The following is a 22330-nucleotide window of genomic DNA, read 5'->3' as shown; positions in this document are numbered from 1 at the left end:
TATAGACGGTTAACTCTAAAGTTATGTTTGAACGCTATAAACACTCGATAAATATCGTGAAGGACCGTCGAAGTACACCTCAGATGCTTGGAGTTGTTTTCTGTACTCATATGACTAAATATAGAGTCGTTTCACCCGTTGACAGGAAAAGAAAAAGGACAATTCAAAAGAGACATTTTTCTCCAGCAATATATCGTAGTTGCATATAGGATTGCGTTACTATTGGGCCTTGAGAGATTGGGTCTATGTACGAAATATGCAGCCTCGTATTTTTCATGCTTTCGAGAAGCTCGATAGCGCATAACTTACTCGAGAGACAGTGCAGATGCAGCCATATCTGAGTCGAGAGCCGAAGCAAGCGCAGCTACAGCCATATCTGGAACGCTAATGCCCCGAGCATGCTCAAACGCAGCAATGAGGCCTCTCAGATGCGCCAACCCCGCCAGCACAACCGCCACATGCAGAACCTGATGGCTCGCGCCCCAAATATCAAACCTCACCTTAAACCATCTCTCCGGGAACTGTATGTCGCCCATTATATTAGCTTCTCACGACCATGCCTCTCAGAATCTATCAGAAAAATGGCTTACTCTAGTCGCATACGCCAATGCCCCAACCAGATTCAACCCTGCTACACCACTCAACGGCACAACCTCGCACCTGCCCTCCGCAGACTTCCACCAACAGCTATGCACCACCGGCATTACCGCGCTCAGTCCCAGTAACGTAAACATGGCGGCTCTAACGGGCCTCATTGCAGGAGCCCGGTTTACGGGCTTTGTGGTGAAGCCGATACAGACGGCGCTCATCACGGTAGAAACGGCCCAGTAGAAGATGCGGGTGTTTTGGAGGGTGGGGAAGGCATAGTAGATGGTCGGGATGGACGCCCCCCACATGAGTAGTGTGATACCGATTATATCGAGCTGCAGGCCGATGGTGAGGTATCGGGGGCTGTGGTTGGAGATTGTGTGGTACCTGGTGGTTGTTAGCATAACGGGGCAGGGGAAGAGGAGAGTACATACATGGCGGAGAAGAAGAAGCAGAGGCCGACGCCGAGGAAGTAGATGCTGAAGACTATGATGTCGCCGAGAGTGGCGCGGGGGGTGTAGAGGTACCAGGGCAGGGCGAAGAAGATGAGAGAGCCGAGAAGATGCGTGTAGATGTTGACTGGACGTGTCTTTGGTGAGCTTATGATCCACGGTAAAGGGGGAAGGGGGACAGTACCGGTTTCGTTGTGAAGGTAGAGAAGGGAGCTCAAGCATTTCCGGAGACAATAAGAGGGTTGTCTGGAAAAGATGTAGGTTCAGCATCTATGCTATGGAAGAAAGTCGGGGATGGAACTTCTATACCGATAGCCAGATTGGATAAACTCATTATTTCTAAAGCTTTTCGTCAGAACCTAGCCAATTTTCGATTCGGCAACAGGCATCACGTCCTGTTGTTAATTTTGGCGGAATATGCCCCATTTCATCCTGTATATTAGAAAACCTGGAAATAATGGCCTCAATTCCCAGTGAAAATTGGGAACCGTCCGTTGAATCTCCCCAGAGGACGCGGAATATTTCCGCATTATATACGATTTGGAATTGAACTCATTCGAAAGCTCTCGGGGAAGTTGGAAGCACTTACTGTTGCCATTTTGCTATTAACAGTATCGTTTGTTTAGATATAAGCCACGTATCGACTCGGACCAAGTTCGCAACTCAACTTACGCAAATCAAACCACAATACCAAAACTCTGTCTTCCAGTAGCTACAAAGAGGTCAGCTAATACTCTGGTCAGGCAAGTAATAAGTATACGGACAACGGCGGTATTCTCGATATCCTCGATATCTGTGTAGGAGGTACCCTTCCGGAGGCGTGTCATCTTTAAAGTTTTGCTATCGAAAATTTTTGAGGAGGAGATAAAGAGTGAAGAGATTTCAAGAGATTTCAAGAGATTTCGAGGCTTTGGCGGGGTAAAAAGCCATTGCGATGGTTGTGGGGGTGACTGTGATTGTGATGATGATGGAAATGTTACGTATGGAGTAAAGTTTTATATTTAGATTAGGACACATCCCACTAGTATAAATACTTGCAACCAGGGCATAATCTTTTCTAACTTTACGCTTTGTTCCTGCAGAAAAGGTCCAGTCCTATCATTATTTCAGACAATCGACCGGCCAGGCTTCCAGAATCTTCAATGATTTGATATGAGTTTTCTTGCGCTCGGTTTAAGTTGTTTTCCTGAGGTAAGTCTGTAAGGATATCGTTATTCCAGTAAAATCTTAACTTTACTTGATCACGAGGGAAACGAGAACTACTAATTATCTTCATTGAATAGTTCTACCGGCCAGGAGTGAGTGAAGTGCTAGTCATGTTACACCAGCTACCGTACTAGCTGGACGACCCAGGTTTTCGGTTTCGCAGGGGTTTTTGCGTTATGAAATACAAGCAATGGGAAGCTTCCGGCCAAGCAGTGTAGAAAGGCTTGAATTTACTCGGCCAATAAAATAAAAAATGGTCACAATCGACGTAGTGTAACACGGAGCGGTAAAGGTTGATAAAGTTATATCCGGCGGTCTTTTTTCCTTGCCCGAACGAAAGGCCACGAACGAAAGGCCCCGTCTTGGTGAAGATGACAGGGTTAATTACCGCTTAGCTCCTAAGCTACGCCCAATCGCATTTCTCTGGTGTGGTATATGAGGAACTGTATTTTATATAGGTTCCCAGGCATTACTACAGTTTCCGGTAGAATTACGGTGAAAGCGGGAGGTAAAGAGTGAATCTTTTGCTCTGTGCAAAAATCTTTCAAGGGCCAATAAGACCATCAGGACATGGAAAACCCACTTTCGGAATAATCCACCAGATATTGTAGTCCCTCCTACGGATGCTGACCAAGGGTTCACATTTACAGAGTGAACCCCTCGAGACTGAGCCAAGCCCTCCCCCTGCAGTTGTTAGCTCGAGTGATAAAGGATGTTTCTCCACTAAGCCAATGATCTGCAGCGCTAAAGCCGTCCATCCCAGTACGAACCCCTGCACCCCCGACTCAGCCTTAACCATATCGGACACAGCGAGAAATTTAAAGCCATAAGAACAGCAAGGAAGCAATCTTTGGTAGTATAGTGGTTAGTATACTCGCTTGTCATCTGACGAAACGCGAGTGACCGGGGTTCAATTCCCCGCCAGAGAGTGTTGAATATCCGTGCTGCTGCCTCTGGGTGTGGCCTGAATGTCCTTTTGTTACAATCACCGATGGGTTTTTTCGAGGGTCCCAGGGAGATCTTGGTGCTTCTGTCTAATAGCAGGGGATTGAGGCGGTAGTAAAGCTTTGGGTATCGAGAAATCGATTGATATCTACTCTACTGATCCTGCGCTGCATTTTGGCATTGACGTATCGTATATAAGAGGCGCTTTGGATTGAGGTTACTAAAGGGTCTACTAGCTACATATGCTCTCTGTTCGTAGAATAATTACATCTACTATAAACACGGACAAAGTATCTCATTGTGATTTCGTGATGTTATCAAGGAAGGAATCATGGGAGCACTCTTAATCATATAGTGTTTCTCGGGAGATCCCCGATTTTATTTTATTGAGAGTATGGTTCAATTGCTAGCTACATGTTATATATAGGAGTTTTAACTGGGGGACACCAATTACCGGTTTTCGTTGATCTGGAGAGTTACTTTAGTGGTGGATTCTGTATATGCATGCGTGCGCTGCCCGCCGCGCCGGTGGGGTAGAATTTTGTGTCCTTCTACTCTCTGGCAGTCGCTATCAGGCCGTGTACGGTTGTCCCCCCGGCCCGGCTGTACATTGTCGTCTTGGTTTACTTAGTGAGATTTGCTCTTGCATGACCTAAGAGTGTTGAGATCTCAATGGAGCTGGGCGACTCGGCGCCGAGCCATATTGCTGTGCGGGACGGACAGGACTGGGCAGACAGGACAGGACTGGGCAGACAGGACAGGACTGGGTGGACAGGACAGGGCGGATAGGAAAGGACTGGGTAGGAAATTGGCCGACCCCGAAGTATAAAAGGCTGTTACTATGGACCTGTATCAATAGATCATTAGCGGACGATGATACAATTCCACAAAGAGCAATACAGCCCGTGAGTACATGGGTTGCGGGTGATGCGGTGTGATCGAGAGACCGAGAACGAAGCAAACTATAATTCGGGGAAGGAGTGATAATGCATGCCCTAACCTGAGAAAATTTTCGATGGGAAGGATCGATTCCGGCCTAAAGAGTTAGTATTAACCAGCACCCGCCAGCTCGCCCGGATGGTGAACTGCCGCTTTGGTAGTGGAGACCTTCTGGTTCGTCATTTTCGGCGGTAGCGAAGCAAAAGACCACAACCCTGGATACTCCAACGTGTAACCTAAAAGTGTCAATGATTTCGTAGCCCGCTCAAGATATCGTGAACCTGTTTCCGCCCCATATGCATGCAGAGAACTCCTCCAATAAAACCCACATCCCACCATCACGTGAGCTGCAGCATCCCAGCAATTTATCCGCCCGGAACAACACAGGCCAGCTAGACAGTTTTCAAAAACCCACGATCCAAGCCCAAAGTGTCCCAATTCATCATCCCCACCTACAATGGCCGCCGACCTAATATCGCACCACTACTGCCACTCGGCGCCGATCCACCACCACCGCACGCTGCTCCCAGAGGAGACAATCACACACCGCACTACTGACAGCACCTTCTTCACGCTGTTCAATGACGCGCCCGACGAGATCCGAACCCCGCGCAGGTCATGGCTCCTCATCAATAACTCAGACTCCATCCGCAGCGTCTACTTCAATGCGATGCGTGAGTTCCTCGGTAACATCCCGGGAGAGTGCCATCTCACGATATCGTCGTTCGACAAGTCCATCCTCCTGTGGGCGCATAGCTCTGCGATCGATCGGAAGTCCGTCAACGTGAGCGTCGACCTGCTCCACGAGATGAGGCTGCAGCTACCGAAGGCCATCCCCGGGCTCGCTTACCTTCCGGCACCGTGGACGGTGGCCGGGCTGGCGCTAGAGAAGGACGGTTTTCGGATTGAGGAGGATCCGGAGTGGTTTGCCACGTTTAAGCCGGAGGAGAAGAGTATTGTGAGCTGTGGCGGGGAGCGGGTGTGGACGGTTGTGGAAGTGGAGACGCTGAGGAAGGCGGCCTTTGTGAGTGTGCTGGTGGCGCAGGGGGGGAAGAGGTTGTATGTGAGTAGTCTGGAAACGTTTCCGGATTATCGTAGGAAGGGGCTGGCGAGGGCGTTGATGAGGCATGTGCATGAGCTGCATGCGAAGGAGGGAGGGACGGAATGCTGGTTGACGGTGTTTTGTGAGAATTGGAGCGCGCTGGAGATGTATCATAAGCTTGGATATCGCACGAATAGGTGCTTGTGGGTGGTGAATTATGACGATGAAGTTGGAGATGAGGTTTAGAACAAGGGATCATAATAGATTGGTAGATAGCTATGCCGGTAATGATAGAAGGGGCGGTAATGATAGGTTCTGGTGCTGAGTTCATTTGTGTAACAACGGAAAACTCCATAGACTGAATCAACAGAATGAAACCCCGATAAAAACCGATAAAATAAAAGCTCACAAGAATTTCTCACTGGATCAAAAACATGGTCAAAATCACCTTACTGAGTGACGACTCAGTTAACCCGCTCCTCCCTCGCCAAGTTCCCAGAATGCTTGGCAAAGCCTCTCCAGCTGTAGCTTCAGCCTTCAGGTGTGACAACCAAGACATGAATCTCATTGATCACAACCTTCAACATATCGCGGGATTTTAGATATCCTTTGTCCAGGAGCAGAGACGCGCCTCATATGTATGAAGATAAGGAATTTGAGTTTTCGGACATCGCTGATCGAGGATCGGGTTTAGACTCGGATATGTCCTCGAGAAGCTTCGCCGGCTGCATGATAGATAATCAAGATCTTGCAATGATTTAACGATGCGGTTTTGAATTCCAAGTTCTTTGAGGCTGAGATTGATATTTGGTGGTATTTGGATCTCCTGATGAAGCTGCCCCGACAAAGAAACAAAACACCTCAACAGTCGCCAAAGCTTCCAAAGCCCCAAGCTTAAGCCCGCCAACTTACACCATCTCAGAAGTCGCCGCGATAAACTTCGCGGGTGCCCCGCCGGTGCCCGCCCGCCGCTTCCGTCATTTTCCTAAACTCGGTGACACCTCCGCGGAATGACGTGATTGATGCTCAGCACCTTTGTCCGCGGCTAGATTTGGGAATATAAACGCCTATAACTCTTTCTGATATCTAAAAATGACCCTCATTACCAGAATACTTCCCCGAAAAACTCCAAGCTTATTATCAACTTTAAGAGCCCACTTCCACAGTGCAACTCCCAACATGACGCTCAACCTCGAGTCCAGCATTGTGGCCGCAAACGAGGGATATGTCTCCAAGTTCAGCGCTTCAGATGAAAACCTACTGCTTCCGCCGGTGAAGGAGGTCGCCGTCGGTTCGTATATTCATTGCCGTTGCCATAATAATCTGGAAAAGAAAGCTAACCCTTGCCTTGGGTAGTAACATGCATGGACACCAATATCATGCCCGCATCAGCACTCGGCTTCAAGCTCGGCGACGCGCACCTCATCCGCAACGGCGGCGGCAGCGCCCGGGAGGCTCTGAGGAGTCTGGTTGTGTCGCAGCAGCTGTTCGGGACAAAGGCGATATTGATCATTAAGCATACTGGTATGTTTAATTCTTCTCGGATGACCCTGGGAATTTTGTTGCTTCGTAGCTAGTGGCCTGCTCCGTTAAACAAAGAGATCTAGGAAATCTAAACGAATAGATATACAGAAACTAACCTCATGGTAACACCAGACTGCGGAATGACCACATTCGACAATCCCACCCTGCACGGCACCATCAAGAAGAACCTCGGCGTCGACGCCGATGGCGAGGATTTTGGAGCCATTGAAAAGTACAATCCCCAATACCCCCCAAACCGTTCCTTTCCCCATCTCCTGAGTTCCTTTTCTCCAATGACTAACAACTTCCGGAATATCACAGCATAGAACAAGCCGTCAGAGACGACGTCGAATTCCTCAAGACGCACAAACTGATCCCAGAGGTGGTCCGGGGGAACACAACGGGGTGGATATATGATCCGAAGACGGGCAAGCTTACGAAGGTTGTTTAGTTTTCAGAGGTTGGATATATCGGGGGTGCAAGATAGAACCTAGCTAGTGGGGTAATATTAATGTAATTAAGTAATTGATGGGGATTTGGAACTTGGACGTTATGTGGGGTTTCGAGATGATATGGAAGAGATCAGACGTGGTAGAGTGGGAGGGGATCATATTGAGAGGTGTCTTTCAGCACAGTTCTGTGGGGTACTGAGGATAATGGGAACATTGGGTATGTCCGAAATCGCATATCCCCAGCGTTCTTTTTCGGATGCGCTAGAGGTGAATAGATTTTAATTATTGAATTCTAGGAATGTGTGTACGTGAAAAATAATATGGGAAATAAAAATACGAAAAAAGGTCCGGCAGCAACCGACCTCCTTCCAATATTAGTATGGGAAAAAATAAAAATGATAACTCTCTGGCGGGGAATTGAACCCCGGTCACTCGCGTTTAGTCTGATGACAAGCGAGTATACTAACCACTATACTACCAAAGATTGATGAAGATGCTCAGGGTATATATTTTGAGGCAGAGTGCTATTATTTTATCTCAATCTAGTCTTATCTCAATCATATCTTATCTCATCTTAACCTATTTCGACCTTCGGATGAGGTTATGAATTCATGCTCACGCCAGACTACAAAAGAGGGAATCCTGCGATAGCGGTAATCACTCACTTCACCTGCTTAAAGTTGACATGATTACACCTCTTCTGTCACTTCAAGCTTTTGCGCTTTCTAGCCACTCCCGCCAGCGCAGCCTACATGATCATGAGTATAACTATCAGAATACGGAAATACAACATAAGCCCTAGATGAATAGGTGAATTTGGAGCGGCTCAAGACTAACAGGATAGGAAATATCGCAATCTATTCCCTGGCACGTCAAACAGCTTTGGCTCCTGACCCCTGCCAAGTGCTGACCCGGTTTGAACGTCGCTCCTGTAACATCAGAAGTACTTACCCTATATAGACGGTGCATCTTTTGGTGCATCTTTTGGTGCGGGGATCTTCATTCTAGGAGACCTGTAACCGGTAAAACGTGAATTATCTTTCTTGTAATCATAGATTATCACTCGATTTCGAAGCTCAAGTGCTCGGGAATAAAATATGAAATGGAATGTCCCCGACTAGGTGAAGTAAGAATGCTGAAGAACAAGCCCTATCATGTCTTCATAGTCTAGGTATCTAGAAGTCTAGGTGCGTGCTTTTGCTGAACGGGGTGGGTAGATGGAGAGTGGGGTATCGTGAATCAGGATTAAACCATCATGCGTAGATATACCGCAGCACCTTTTGAGTAAGGCCATCCTGACCGTACTTGTTCTTGGTCGCTCCCTAAGAATAAACCAATAATAGCGATTTCGGGGAGCGGATCCTTCACCAGCTAAACGTTCGTTTGAAGAGTTGCGATCTGAAGCAGACCGCGTGAGAGAAAATTCCGTTTTCGCGAAATCAGTAAACCCCGTCCAGAAGGAGGTGTTAGTCATATTTACTAGTGATGATACTACTTCAGTTACGCGCTGTCAGTAGCGTGCTATAACGAGCTCACTACTGCATCTTCTTGTGATTTCCCTCCTCGAGCTCTGTACTATATCTGTGAACAACCGCCCTAGATACGCCACAAAACACACCGAAGGTTTTACACCCCCTGCGCGAGACATGTCAGGTTTTGTCGCTAGTTTTAGAGTTGCGTCTCGCTTGACATGGATAATAGCCTCAATGCGCCAGGTCAGGGGTGGGCTGTCTGTTCGGAGATTTTCGGTATCCCTGTCATTGACCCTGTCATTGTGAACAATCCTTGCTAAACGGAGGAGGGGATTTGCGCTATGATCTCTATAGCTACAGAATATTCTTTTGATGTGCATAATGTTGTAGAACTATGACGACCGACCCAAGAAAGAAGGTTGCTCAAGTTAGAGTTAAAACTCCCCGATACACCTGGGCGGCTGGGCGTCTATGCGGGGGTCTGGGCGAGGAGCGATATATAGCGGCCTCGCGCTCCCGTTCCTATAAACTTTTCAATCTTCCTGTCAGTATTCTCACGAGGCATCGAGTTAGCTCTCTTCATTCCAGCATTTCTTCTTTCTTTGATTCATTCTTTCTTCCATTCTACCGCCGGCCGGTTTCTTTTTGATAACATACCTTCTTTTATTTATTTTTTACTTTGACCATTATATTATCCAACATATTTCCGCCTGCAAGATGTTCACCAAGTCACTTTTTCTGTTCGTGAGCTTCTTGGCTGTCACCCACGCCCGGTAAGCCTTAATTTCCCCTGCCCTTGACATGGCACATGACTAACACACAACAACAGCTTCGGCCAGGAAAATTCCGTCCAGAACATCATATCCGCCATCGGAGGCAACAACGGTGGCGCAGCAACACTCGCCGGCCAGTCCATCGGTACCCTCCTCGCTGGTGCGAACGCCTGCGCTAAGGTACCCACATCACTCCCTTGCTGTATCGTCCTCAAGTCTAACAATATATTCTTCAGCTGTCACTCGCGGATCAAGTCGCAGCCCTCGACGGTGCTGGCGCCCTCGATGCCGCAAAAGCACTTGTACAGGCGGAGAAGAACTTCAACCCATTCGCCGTCACCATCCCAAGTTTCTGTAGCGATCCAAGTCTACCGGCGACGGAGGCGCTGAGGGGTATTCTGGTTAGTCTCTCCCTACTCCACCACTTCCCGTTATCACCGACTAACGGGGGAATAGCCACTAGTAGATCCAGATCTTGACGGTGCGGCAGCCCAGAATGCTGCGAGTGCGGCAAGCCTGAATTCACCCGTTGATGCGGCGGGGTTGAGTATTGCGGACATCGTACAGGCGCAGGGGAGCATCACTGATTTCACCGCGCAGGCGGCGGATGGCACGGCGGCTGCGGTGGGAGGCGGGGGTGCTGCTGCGGGTGCTGCGACGGGTGCGGGTGATGCTGCTACTGGCGGTAATGCGAATAATAATGCGGGGAATGGCAATGGCAACGCTGCCAATAACGCGAACGATAATACCGGGAACGGAAATGATAACGCCGCCGACAATACCGCAAATACTGGCAATGGAAATAATGCCAATAACAATAATGGGAACAACGCCAACAATGGCAATAACGCGGGTGCTGCGACGGGTGCAGGTGATGCTGCTGCTGGTGATAATGCGACGGGGAACGGAAATGATAACGCCGCCGACAATACCGCAAATACTGGCAATGGAAATAATGCCAATAACAATAATGGGAACAACGCCAACAATGGCAATAACGCGGGTGCTGCGACGGGTGCAGGTGATGCTGCTGCTGCGACTGATAACGCTGCCGACACTGGCGCAAATAACGGTAACGGAAATGCCAACAATAACGGAAACAACGCCAACAACAATAACGGAAACAACGCCAACAACAATAACGGAAACAATGCCAACAACAATAATGGGAACAACGCGAACAATGGCAATAATAATGCAGCCAACGATGCCACCGCCGCTACTGGCGCTGATACGTCTACCAATCTCCAAACCTTCACGTCCGCCATCGGCGCCGCCGCAGACCCCATAACCTTCTCCGGCGATGCCGACCGCCCATTCGATGTTGCTGGGTCAACATTTGTAAATTTTGCCGCTGCGGCAGCACGCTCTTGTGATCGCCAGTTCAACGCATGTGCCAATGGTGCTAACAGCGGTGATGGAGCTGCCGTGGCGGATTGTACGGCGCAGAAGGATGCGTGTACTGCTGCGCAGGCGGATGCGACGGTGACGAGTTTTGCCGCGAGATTGATGAGGGAGAAGAGGCGGGAGAGGAGTAGGAGGGAGGCTGGGAGTGCGAAATGAAGGTGTGGTAGATGGGTGGTGGAATTAGGAAATGGAAGTCGGTGTAGAGGTGGTAGTTTGTAGTAGGATGTATTGGTAAATTTTAAATTGTTGATTTTTTTGTTTAAGGATTAGCATAGAGGAGTAGCCTTAAAGATGTTTTCGGACGTTGAGTTGTGCTTCAGAGGATTATTCGCCCATATTTCCACCGGCAGGAGTTGGGATTCTATCGAGTGATAATCTGTGATTGGCGACCGCGAGAGTTTTTTTTTTTTTTTTGTTTAATTCATCAATTGGATGCGACCGCGAGAGTTTTCTATTAAGAAGAAGAGTAGTTGAACTATCCACTGACATTGAGATATGAAATTCAGCCCCAAAGCCACTTCAGGCCACCCGCTCATGATCAAGGGGGGTGGAGTTACATCAATGCGTGCTTTACGCTTCCCCCGTGTCCTCATTGTAGCCTTATCCCAAACCTCCGGGTACGTCCTCCGGGGCAGTGTTCAGGTCCAGGGGATCTTTGAGCCGTCCTCGGAGGAGAAACTTGGGTACTATAGAGTCTTTGGAATCGTTTAAATCTTCTAGGCAATGAACTCGGGACAGCCTCGACAATATTCTTGGTATCGGGAGAGTATCCGAGTGCTGTAGAATCCCTGATGGAAGAACGGTTTCGCCCCCAGTGTTATTCGGCGAGACGTTGGGTCCTAGAGAGGACTAGTATATATAGTGTAAGTTCACACCGCTTATCTTAGGCTGTTTAGTAGAATGCGGAGAAGGCTAGGCGGAGGACTCAGGACACTTCTACCTTTCTACCTTCGGAATGTCAAAGAGATATGAACATTAATTAGAGAAGCGGTTAGATTTGGGTTTCACTGGTTTGGTTCGGCGTGATATAAAGTTAGAAACGAGGTCAGGACGGCAACATAATTGTATGTGTGGGGTTGGGATATGGCACTAGGTCAGCCTGCAGTAGGCATGTTGTGTAGTTGGAGTTGTGATGTGGCCTGACCGTAAAAGGGATAAAAGGACAAGACACGTGGGACACATCTATGATACATGGTAAAACTGGAGCTGAGCGTGGTCCAGCATGGAAGATGAATATAAAGAAAAGAAGTCTTGGATGCCCAACAGGAAAAAACGCGCCAGATTACTTGACAATGCGTTATGTTGTGCTGGTACTGATTCTACTTAATCGACTAAAAGGAGCTTCGTCCAGGAACTCGTCACAAAGCTTTTTATTCTTTTTAACGGAAAAGGTCTAAAATGACACATTTTTCGATAGACGTGCTCTACAATAAAACATGAGATGGGTTAGGGAACTGGAACACCTAAAATCCAGAACAACACAATTTTAACATTCATTCACGAACACTGGCATCTCACGGACAATCTTGGAATGATTAGACATGTAGGTTACTTATCGACGAACACCATTATATACCGAAGTGGGAGATTTTCCTCTAAGCTCAGGTGTTCATGGAAAGCCAGTTCCTCATGACAGATGTGAGCGTTCTTGGGAAGCAGATATAGGCTTGTGGGAGACTCAGATGCTTGTGAGAAGTAGGCTAGATGTTCGTGGGAGGACCAGGTGCTCTTGTGAGGAATAATCCTGAGTGTTCGTGAGGGGCTATGTTACGGCCCTGTCACGAAGTCGGTTCAGTGACGACGTTTCGCCACTGGGCCAGTTCATTCACGAGGTTTCATGACTGGACTATATTCTTCGTCACTAAACTGGGCCTGCTGTATGCCAGTTCAGTCACGAAGTTTCCTGACTGAACTGACCGCCTCAAAACCCTAGAACCCCTGGGCACGGACAGCTATGGTGGTGCGAGCACAGCTATCCTGGGGCGAGCCCAGGTGCAACTTGTTGACGACTGGGGCCCCATCCAGCAATGGTACAGTCACTTAAAAAAAATGCGCGGGAGAAAAATAAAGTGCGCGGGAGAAAATTACAACAGGATTCTGTGACGCTTACAGAGATGTACTAGCGCTTGCACTCAATTTCAGCACTAGTTATATCACTAGAGCAGCTCTACATTGTACTTCGCGACTGGACTAGGGTTTAGATCAGTCCTTCGTGACTGGATGGAGAGTCTACATTGTTAGTTCGGTCAAGAAGATTGCGGTCCAGTCACGAAACTTCGTGAATGAACTGGCCCAGTGGCGAAACTTCGTCACTGAACCGACTTCGTGGTTGAGCCGTAATAGCTATGTGTTCATGGTTTGCCTGTTCTAGCTCATTTAGGAAGCGAACACCTAGGCGAACCACGAAAAAATAGCCCTCTCATGAAGACCTAGGGCCTTGATGGATGCCGGTTCATCCAAGGACACCTGAGGCTTTCACGAGCGCCTGAACCTTCCACGAACACACTAGGACATCCACAAACACCTCCTTCCACGAACACCTAAACTTTTCACGAACACCTAAACTTTCCACGAACACCTAGGCCGCCTTCCATGAACACCTGAACCTTCCGCGGACACCTGAGTCTCAAACGAAGACCTGGACCTTTCACGAACACCTGGGCATTCCACGTATACATGGTCTTTCCACATACACATGGGCCTTCCGCCAAAACTCCGGTATGATAGGGTGCTCGTCAATAACCTGGTCAGTTCTCGAACACTCGTGAACGCCGGCGTTCATGAATGATATTTAACTGTAGGAGTTCCAGGGAGTATATGACCTCTAGCTAGTGAAAAACATTGTTGTAGGAAAAGGCAGAGGAAAGGAAGCCTACCCTTGAAAGGTGCCGGTCGGGCTGTTATATGAGGAAATCAGGGATTAGGAGATCGAAAAAAAAGCCTGCCCTTTTATGGGCGCCGGTCGAGATCTAGGAAATAGGAGTGTAAAGAAAGCCTACCTTTTTATAGGCACCGGTCGAGCTTAGGAATGACGGGGTGAAAAACGATGTGAAGAAGGCCAAGTACTCAGAAGGGTGCCGGAGGAGCGGGAGTTCTAGGAAATAAGAGACTGATAATAAAAAGCCTGCACTTTTATATGCACCGGTCGAGTAGGAGTTCTAGGAAAAATGAGAGAAGGGGAAGCCTGCCCTATTAGGTGCCGGTCGAGCTAGAGATTTAGGAACTAGGAGGTTAAGGAAAGCCTGCCTTTCGATAGGCGCTGGTCGAGCTGGAGATCTAGTAACTAGGAGATCAGATCTGACGAACATGAGAGTTCTAGAAAAAGGTATAATGAGAAAGCCTGCCTTTTTATAGGTGCCGGTCGAGCAGCGGAGAACTAGGAGATACTAGAGTACTTCTTGAAAAGGATGGGAGCTCTAGGAATATATAGAATCATACTGAAGAAAGCCCGCTCTTCTGTCTGGGTGCCGGTCGAGCAAATATCAGGAGATTAGAGGGAAAGGAAGCCTACCTTTGTAAGGTGCCGGTTGAGCAGGATTAATAGGAAATATTGGGCTGAAATTGAAGCCTGCCTTTAATTTTGAGAGGTGCCAGTTGAGGTAGAGTTCTAAGAAAGAGGAGAGTTCCAGGGAATAGGATAGTTCTAATAAAAGGATAGTTCTAGGAAAATAGGAGTGTTCGATGGGTTCAAAGGCGAAGGCAAAAGAAGCCTGCCTTTTTAAAGGCACCGGTCGAGTAGTTATTCTAAGAAAGTATGATACGAGATTTCTAAGAAATATGAGATATTTAAAGAAAGCCTGCCTTTTATTGGCGCCGGTCGAGCAGGGCGTTTAGGAAATAAGGGGTAGAGAAAGCCTGCCTTTTAGGTGCCGGTCGAGCATATTTACAAAGAAATAAAAAAGCAAAAATAAAGCCTACCTTCTTAAAGGTGCCGGTCGAGCAGGGATTCTAGGAAAGAAATAGGGAATATCGGAGTTCTAGGAATGGTAAGAGTAAGAAAGCCTGCCCTATTACAGGCACCGGTCGAGTAGTAGTTTTAGGAAATAGTAGGAAAGGAAGCCTACCTTTCGATAGGCGCCGGTCGAGAATATTGATTAAGAAATATAAAGAGAAAGTAAAGCCTGCCTTTTTATCGGCGCCGGTCGAGCAGAGCAATTAGAAAAGGGAAATTGAGAGGAAGTAAAGCCTACCTTAGGAGGGTGCCGGTCGAGCTAGAGCTCAAAGAAAGAGGAGGATCTGAGGAAAGATGATAGTTTTAGGAAAGAAGATAGTTCTGGGGAAATCGGGGAAAAAGGAAAGCCTGCGTTTTGATAGGTGCAAGTCGAACGGAGGTTTTAGGAAATTATAGTTCTGGAGAGGATGGGAGTTCCAGGGAATAGGATAGTAAAGGAAGCCTACCGTCTTACAGGCACCGGTCGAGCTGCAGTAGTAGGAAATACACATATATGATATGATAGTTCTAGGGAGTATGAGATCTTGGGATGTAAGTAAAGCCTGCCTTTTTGGGGTGCCGGTGGAGCAGGCGTTGTAGGAAATAGAGGAGTTCTAGGAAATAGGGAATAGGGAATAGAGGGGTTCTAGGAGGAAAGAGAAAAAAGAAGCCTGCTTTTGGGTTGGTGCCGGTCGAGCAGAACCATTAGGAAATATTAATTAAGCTGAAGTGAAGCCTGCCCTTTTATAGGCGCCGGTCGAGCAGGATTATTAAGACTTCTAGGAAATAGGAAATATGGGAGTTCCCGGAAGAAGCGGCCAAAGAAAGCCTGCCCTTGGTAGGTGCCGGTCGAGCAGGAGTTCGATGTAGGAACTAGTAAAATAAAGAAAGCCTACCTTTTCAGGGGTTGGTCGAGCAAGGTTTCAGGAAAGAAGGAAGTTAAAGGAAAGAGGAGTTCTAAGAAAGAGAAGAGTTATAGGAAAGAGTAGATACCGGGGGTAGGAAAGCCCGCTTTTTTATAGGCGCCGGTCGAGCAGAAATAGATCTGGGAAAGATGCTACTAAAGGAAGCCTACCTTCGAAAGGTGCCGGTCGAGCTGGAGTTCTAGGAAACAGGAGAGTTCTAAACAAGAACGAACGTACTAGAAAATAGGAAAATAGGGAAAGCCTGCCTTTTTATAGGTGCTGGTCGAGCTGAGGGTTCTAGGAGAGCTTTAGAAAAGAGGAGATCTGGAAAGTAAAGAGAGCCTGCCTTTTTAAAGGTTCCGGTCGAGCTGGAGATGTACGAACTAGGAGAGTTCTAGAAAGGAATGGGAGTTTTGGTAAATAGGAGAATAAGTAGAGCCTGCCTTTTTAAAGGTGCCGGTCGAGCGGGAGTTCCGGTAATGAGGAAGGAAAGCCTGCCTTTTGTTGAGCGCCGGTCGAGCTGGAACAATAGGAAATAGGAGAATAAGGAAAGCGTACCATTTCAAACGTGCTGGTCGAGCTGGACCTTTAGGAGAGAGTTCTAGGAAAGGAAAGCTCTAGGAGAGAGAACATCCGTGGAGTACAGGAAGCCTGCCTTTCGAAGGTGCCGGTCGAGCAGATCTATTAAGAAATAAGTTGAGAAAGTAAAGCCTACCAGTTTATTGGCGCCGTCGAGCTGGAGAGTTTCAGGAACTAGGAGAGGAAGAAAAGCCTGCCTTTTGATAGGCGTCGGTCGAACAGGCTGTGTTCCAGGAAATAGGAGAGTTGTAGGAAGTAAGATGTTAAGAAAGCCAGCCTTTTTGTAGGTACCGGTCGAGTAGAGGAAATCTAGGAGATAGGAGAGTTCAAGAAAAGTAGGAGATTTCTGGGAAATATGGTGGTAAAGAACGCCTGCCCTTTTTCCGGGTGCCGGTCGAGCTGGAACTCTATGACTATGCCTGTAAAGAAAGCCTGCCCTTTTTCCGGGTGCCGGTCGAGCTGGAACTCTATGACTATGCCTGTAAAGAAAGCCTGCCTTTTTGAGGTGCCGGTCGAGCAAGGGTTCTAGGAAATAGGAGAAATCTAGAAATGTATGAGAGTTCCGGAGGGGTATGAGAGTTATAGAAGTTTATGAGAGTTCTGGGGGGGAGGATAGGAAAGAAAGCCTGCCTTTGATAGGTGCTGGTCGAGCAGATATATCAAGGAATTAGTGGAGAAAGTAAAGCCTGCCTTTTTATAGATGCTGGTCGAGCAGGAGATCTATGAAATAAGGGAGTAATGAGAGCCTGCCTTCTGATAGGCGCTGGTCGAGCTGGAACTGTAGGAAGTAGGAGAGTAAGGAAAGCCTACCTTTTAGGGGTGCCGGTCGAGCAAGAGTACTAGGAAAGAGAGATCTAGGAAATAGGACAGTTCAAGAAAGCTATTAGAGTTCTAGAAAGGCATGAGAGTTCTAGAAAAGAGGGCAGTAAATAATGCCTACCCTTTCCTCTGGGTGCCGGTCGAGCAGATGTATTAAGAAATCAGTGGAGAAAATGAAGCCTGCCTTTGATAGGCGCCGGTCGAGCTGGAAATCTAGGAAATAGGGGAGTAAAGAGAGCCTGCCTTTTATAGGTGCCGGTCGAGCTGGAAGTACAAGAATTAGGAGCGTAAAGAAAGCCTGTCTTTTTATACACCCCGGTCGAGGAAGAGTTCTAGGAAAGTGTTCTAGAAAAGGATAAAGGTTCTAGAAAAGGATAAGAGTTCTAAGGAATAGGAGAATAAAGGAAGCCTACCTTTGATAGGTGCCGGTCGAGCAGAGAAATTAGTTGAGAAAGTAAAGCCTGCCTTTTCATTGGCGCCGGTCGAGCTGGAAATCGAGGAAATAGGGGAGTAAAGAGAGCCTGCCTTTTTATAGGCGCCGGTCGAGCTGGAACTATAAGAAATAGGAGAGTAAAGAAAGCCTGTCTTTTTATAGGCATCGGTAGAAGAAGTCTTCTAGGAGAGAGTTCTAGGAAAGAATAAGGGTTCTAGGAGAGTAAAGAAAGCCTCTCTTTTTATAGACCCCGGACGAGGACGAGTTTTAGGAAAGAGTTCTAACAAAGAATCAAAGTTCTAGGAAATAGGAGTCTCAAGAAAGCCTGTCTTTTTATAGACCCCGGTCGAGGAAAGGTTCTAGGAAAAGGTTCAAGGAAAGAATGAGAGTTCTAGGAAATAGGGGAGTAAAGTGAAGCCTGCCTTTGATAGGTGCCGGTCGAGCTTGAACTCTAGGAAATAGGGGTAAAGTAAAGCCTGCCTTTTTATTGGCGCCGGTCGAGCCGGAGATCTATAATAAATAGGAGAGTAAAGATCGAAAGCCTGTCTTTTTATAGACCCTGGTCGAGGAAGAGTTCTAGGAAAGAGTTCGAGGAAAGGATGAGAGTCCTAGGAAGTAGGAGAATAAAGGAAGCCTGCCTTTTTATAGGCGCCGGTCGAGCTGGAGTTCTAGGAAAGCCTGCCTTTGTATAGGCTTCGGTTGAGCAGTAGTTCGAGGAAAGAGAGTTCTAGGAAAGAAGGAAGGCCTGCCTTTGATAGGAGCTGGTCCAGCTGGAACTATAAGAAAGAGAGTTCTAGGAAAGAGGAGAGTTCTAGGAAAAAAGGAAAGACTGCCTTTTTATAGGCGCCGGTCGAGCAGGAGTTACAGGAAAGAGAGTTCTAGGAAAGAGTATCGGATAGTTCTAGGAAAGCAGGAAAGCCTACCTTTGATAGGTGCCTGTCGAGCTGGTGTTCTAGGAAAGCCTGCTTCTGGATAGGCGCCGGTCGAGCAGGAGTTGTAGGAAAGAGAATTCTAGGAAAGAGGATAGTTCTAGGAGAGCCTGCCTTTTTATAGGTGCCGGTCGAGCTGGAAGTCTAGGAAATAGGGGATAAAGAAAGCCTGCCTTTTTATAGGTGCCGGTCGAGGTAGAGTTCTAGGAGAAGAGGAGTTCAAAGGAGAGATCAAGAGGAGAGTTTTAGGAAAGAGGATAGTTCTAGGAAAGAAGGAAAGCCTGCCTTTGATAGGTACTGGTCGAGCTAGAAGTCTAGGAAATAGGGGAGAAAAGGAAGCCTGCCTTTTTATAGGCGCCGGTCGAGCAGGAGGTTTAAGAAATAGGTGAGTAACAAAAGAAAGCCTGCCTTTTCGAGGTGCCGGTCGAGCCAATAATGGAAAGCCTACCCTGTCGGGCGCAGGTCGAGCTGGATAAGTTCTAGGTCAATGTTAGCAAATCATGTTCTAAATATCAGCTAGATAGGAACACTTATCTCTCAAACAGTTCGCAATGTGCTGAAGATCAAGCACCTAGCAAGGTGTAGTTAGGTTTGAAAACCTCGTTGACCAGTGAAGTGAAGAGGAAGAGGGGGGAAAGGGCTGTATATATACTCCCAGAAATCCCGAAAATGAATTCTTATGAATTAGGGCTCAGGGTCAGGGTAGAGAGTCAGAGATGTATTTTGAAGCTTCTAGAGGTGGAATGAATCAGCAAACATGGCTCTGGAAGATTCTGGGGGGGTAGCAAACATAGGAATATAAGCCTAGAACGTCTGAGAAATGGCAAGTAGGCAAACATTCGACGGTCTGGAAGATTCTAGTGAGATAGCAAACAAGAAAACATAGGCCTAGAACGACGGAGAAGGTACCAAACAAGCAAACAAGCAAATAACGAAGAGTGTAGAAGATTCAAGTAGGCGAGCAAACATGCTAGAATCTTTGAGAAGGTAGAAAAGAAGCAAACATTGGAGGGTCAAGACGATTCTAGGGGATAGGAAACACGCAAATATGGGCCTAGAATACCCTAGAAAGTAGCAAACAAGCAAACATCGAGAGTCTAGATGATTCCAGTAAGCTAGCAAACAGACAAACATACGCCTAGAATGTAGCAGACAAGCAAACAAGCAATCTTCCAACAGTCTAGATGATTCTAGTAAGCTGGCAAAAAAGCAAACACTCCCACCTCACCTCACAGAAACGAGGAAACACAGCCCTAGAATCTTCCCTTAGGTTCTTCGGGAATCGAAGAAGCAAACATCCGAGCTCTAGTTGATTCCAGCGAGATATCAAACATGCAAACCTAGAAACATGCGCGTGGAATGCCGGAGAAGGTAACAAACAATGACATGGAAGTCTCTAGATAGTCGTATTTTATTCCGTTAACCAATGATTTCAATTAGCCGAGTGATTGTACATGACCTGGCCGGTGATCAAACCTAGTTGGTACGGCGACCATATCAAAAGGCCCACATTCAGTTGGATGGTAGTCTGAATCGTTGATTAAGCTGAAAGCCTTCGTCGGACCGACCGCCGGGAAAACCTGATAGTTTCAATAGAGTTCTGACCGTAATCTCAAGGGGGTACAGAATTAGGCAACTCGTTTGAGCATCACCAAAACATGATATAATTTCAAAACGGCTGAATTGATAGGTATCTCAGACACTGATACTTGACTGGAGTTGAAGGTACAATTTACGATTATCAGCCGTCACAGACTTGGACTTCGTAAACGGAGTAGAACACCTAATGTATTCACAAGGAATAACATTCCACGTAGTCTCGTACCCATCCCATACTAGCACCAGGCTTGGAAGGATGGAAGAAGGGGGGCTGGGGACGAGCCTACATGTAGGTTCCACGCTAGCTGATCTTCAAGCACAACAATCTGTTCGTGTACCATCGATCAGCCACTCCGGCCATACCAGCATACCTACACCTCCGGCTTCTTCGTCCATCCGAAACTTAACGGCAAATTGCCAACCGCAGCTGAAAACGATCAATGCCTTCAGCGAGTGTGAAGTCTCCATTTCTAATCACCGCGCGCAGGTACAGGCCGGAGACTAGCACCTACTTGATCTGAGGTGCAAAAAGTAGAACCCAGTACTATTAGTCGAATAACGAGGAGTGAAGAGGAGAATATGATGAGAAATGCTGGTATTTGGGAACATATTCAACCAACCTCCGAACGTGTTCTTGCCGACCAAAAGGAGCGCCAGATTCATCAGGAAGGCCGAATCGGGTGCCTCGCTCAGAATGAACCTGTATAACGGATTTTGTTGGGTGGGGTGACGAACTCAACAGAGAACTCGACAGAGGCCTAATCAAAGTCCCCGTTATGTTGATACAAATGGCATAGGATAAGCAGCGCAAGTAAAAAGATGCCCTATCCACCTACCCGCATCTATATGAGGGTTTATATTTTGCAGTAACATAGGACTAATCTATTTTAATCTAAGAATTAGGAGTAGGAAGCTCGATCCTGTGAGGTCTATCTGCAGATATGATGATGAGAGCTCAAGATATGGGCTTTCTAACAACACCCCCGGCTTCCTCGTCTATCGGAAACTCAACGATAAATTTTCAACCGCACGGGAATACGATATATTCCTCAAGTGGAGAGACAGTCTGTCGGTAACTACCGTGCCTAAGTACAAACCGGAGGTTAGTTACTACTGGTTATGAGGTGCAAGAAGAAGAACCCCACACTATTGGTAGAATGATGAGCAGAGAAGAGGAGGATATGATGAAGAACGCTTATTCTGAATATAAAGGAACACCATGTATCCTATTAGGAACATCCGAGGAGGTTCGTAGCAGTAGTGAAAACCAACACTAGTTTCCAGCGCCAGAGGCAAACCTCCCCAGTGTTTGCAATGAGACGTCAGTTTGGCGGTACAAACCGGTACAAAACTAAATAATAATGAGACAGTTAGTACAGTTTGATTTCAAGCGATGGTGGTTTTACTGAGACATGATACATGTTATGTCCCAGCGATGAACGCTCCCCATTCAGGAACGGTCGTGAATCGGACATCCTATTCACGAATGGAGCAGCAATTTAGCGCTCCAATCATGAACGCACTGTTATATCGGACAAGACTGGTAATTAGACGTCAGTTCCAGCTGCAAGGTCGGTGTCAATGTCAGTTTCTTGTTTATTCTCAAGTCACTTCAGAAATATCAGCAAGATATACAGCAGGTTGGGAGGGAGTTTAGTAGAACTTTGCAATATACTATGTATGAACCCAGATAAGTAGTGGTACTTGAGGAACAACTCTATGGAATATCCTCTACTGGTCTGGAGATGGTCTGGCTCAGAGATAATATACATGACCCGAGACCGGTGTACCGAGGCTTATATATCTGCCAACAGTGCGTAGCTGTTAGGCGTAGGTGTGGCATTCCTGACTGGTGGCTCTACTGGCTGACGCTCCGGTATAGGATTGCGTTCCTGAATGGAGAGCGTTCGTCGCTGGGATATAACATAAACCCTAAACTGATATAAACCAACTAACTAAATGATACGGAGTATTGTTTTTCCGCTGCCTTCGGTAGAACCTTTACCAATCCGGAGCAACATTCGGCTCTAAACACCCACGAAGAACCCTAACCCACATACCATTTAGATAAATGGTATTACCGGTTTAACTATATTGGAAGAGATGGTTAAATAGTACAATTTTGAAGTCCTGCTGGTACAGTTAATACAATATGCGGACGTTTTCATACCGGTTTGTACCATTGCAAACACTGAACCTCCCCGAGTATGCTACTTCGTTTAATTACCTCTGCAACTAGACCAGGGAATCGAGGAAGGCGTGCTGTCTATACAAATATCCGCTCGTCGAGAAAAGATTACCAACTGTCGCCCTCATCGGCAGAAATGGCTTATAA

The 22330-nt window shown here is 47.2% G+C and overlaps 5 protein-coding genes across 5 annotated transcripts; 4 read left to right on the top strand and 1 right to left on the bottom strand.

Annotated features, from left to right (window-relative positions):
- Nucleotides 1–305: 305 nt before the first annotated feature.
- H6S33_011109 (uncharacterized protein) lies at nt 306–1867 on the bottom strand (the record flags this gene model as incomplete). The annotated part of the gene is made up of 7 exons (XM_044842502.1): nt 306–521; nt 591–975; nt 1023–1286; nt 1350–1379; nt 1630–1642; nt 1713–1752; nt 1805–1867. The coding sequence occupies 7 exons, from the start codon at nt 1865–1867 to the stop codon at nt 306–308; spliced, it is 1011 nt and encodes a 336-aa protein (XP_044697039.1).
- Nucleotides 1868–4587: 2720 nt separating this feature from the next.
- Nucleotides 4588–5418, top strand: H6S33_011108 (uncharacterized protein; the record flags this gene model as incomplete). Its single annotated transcript, XM_044842501.1, has 1 exon — nt 4588–5418. The coding sequence occupies one exon, from the start codon at nt 4588–4590 to the stop codon at nt 5416–5418; it is 831 nt and encodes a 276-aa protein (XP_044697038.1).
- Nucleotides 5419–6264: 846 nt separating this feature from the next.
- H6S33_011107 (uncharacterized protein) lies at nt 6265–7147 on the top strand (the record flags this gene model as incomplete). The annotated part of the gene is made up of 4 exons (XM_044842499.1): nt 6265–6463; nt 6529–6696; nt 6829–6928; nt 7018–7147. The coding sequence occupies 4 exons, from the start codon at nt 6265–6267 to the stop codon at nt 7145–7147; spliced, it is 597 nt and encodes a 198-aa protein (XP_044697037.1).
- A 2190-nt stretch (nt 7148–9337) lies between these two features.
- Nucleotides 9338–10956, top strand: H6S33_011106 (uncharacterized protein; the record flags this gene model as incomplete). The annotated part of the gene is made up of 5 exons (XM_044842498.1): nt 9338–9393; nt 9450–9573; nt 9630–9794; nt 9850–10264; nt 10415–10956. 5 exons carry the CDS (start codon nt 9338–9340, stop codon nt 10954–10956), a joined length of 1302 nt encoding a protein of 433 aa, XP_044697036.1.
- Nucleotides 10957–20574: 9618 nt separating this feature from the next.
- H6S33_011105 (uncharacterized protein) lies at nt 20575–21118 on the top strand (the record flags this gene model as incomplete). Its single annotated transcript, XM_044842497.1, has 3 exons — nt 20575–20697; nt 20793–20806; nt 20893–21118. The coding sequence occupies 3 exons, from the start codon at nt 20575–20577 to the stop codon at nt 21116–21118; spliced, it is 363 nt and encodes a 120-aa protein (XP_044697035.1).
- Nucleotides 21119–22330: the final 1212 nt, after the last annotated feature.

This window comes from Morchella sextelata (genome assembly GCF_020137385.1).
Source record: "Morchella sextelata strain SCLS chromosome Unknown scls_5, whole genome shotgun sequence".
In the NCBI taxonomy this organism is placed as follows: Eukaryota; Fungi; Ascomycota; class Pezizomycetes; order Pezizales; family Morchellaceae; genus Morchella; species Morchella sextelata.
This window is presented reverse-complemented; position numbering and strand designations above follow the sequence as displayed.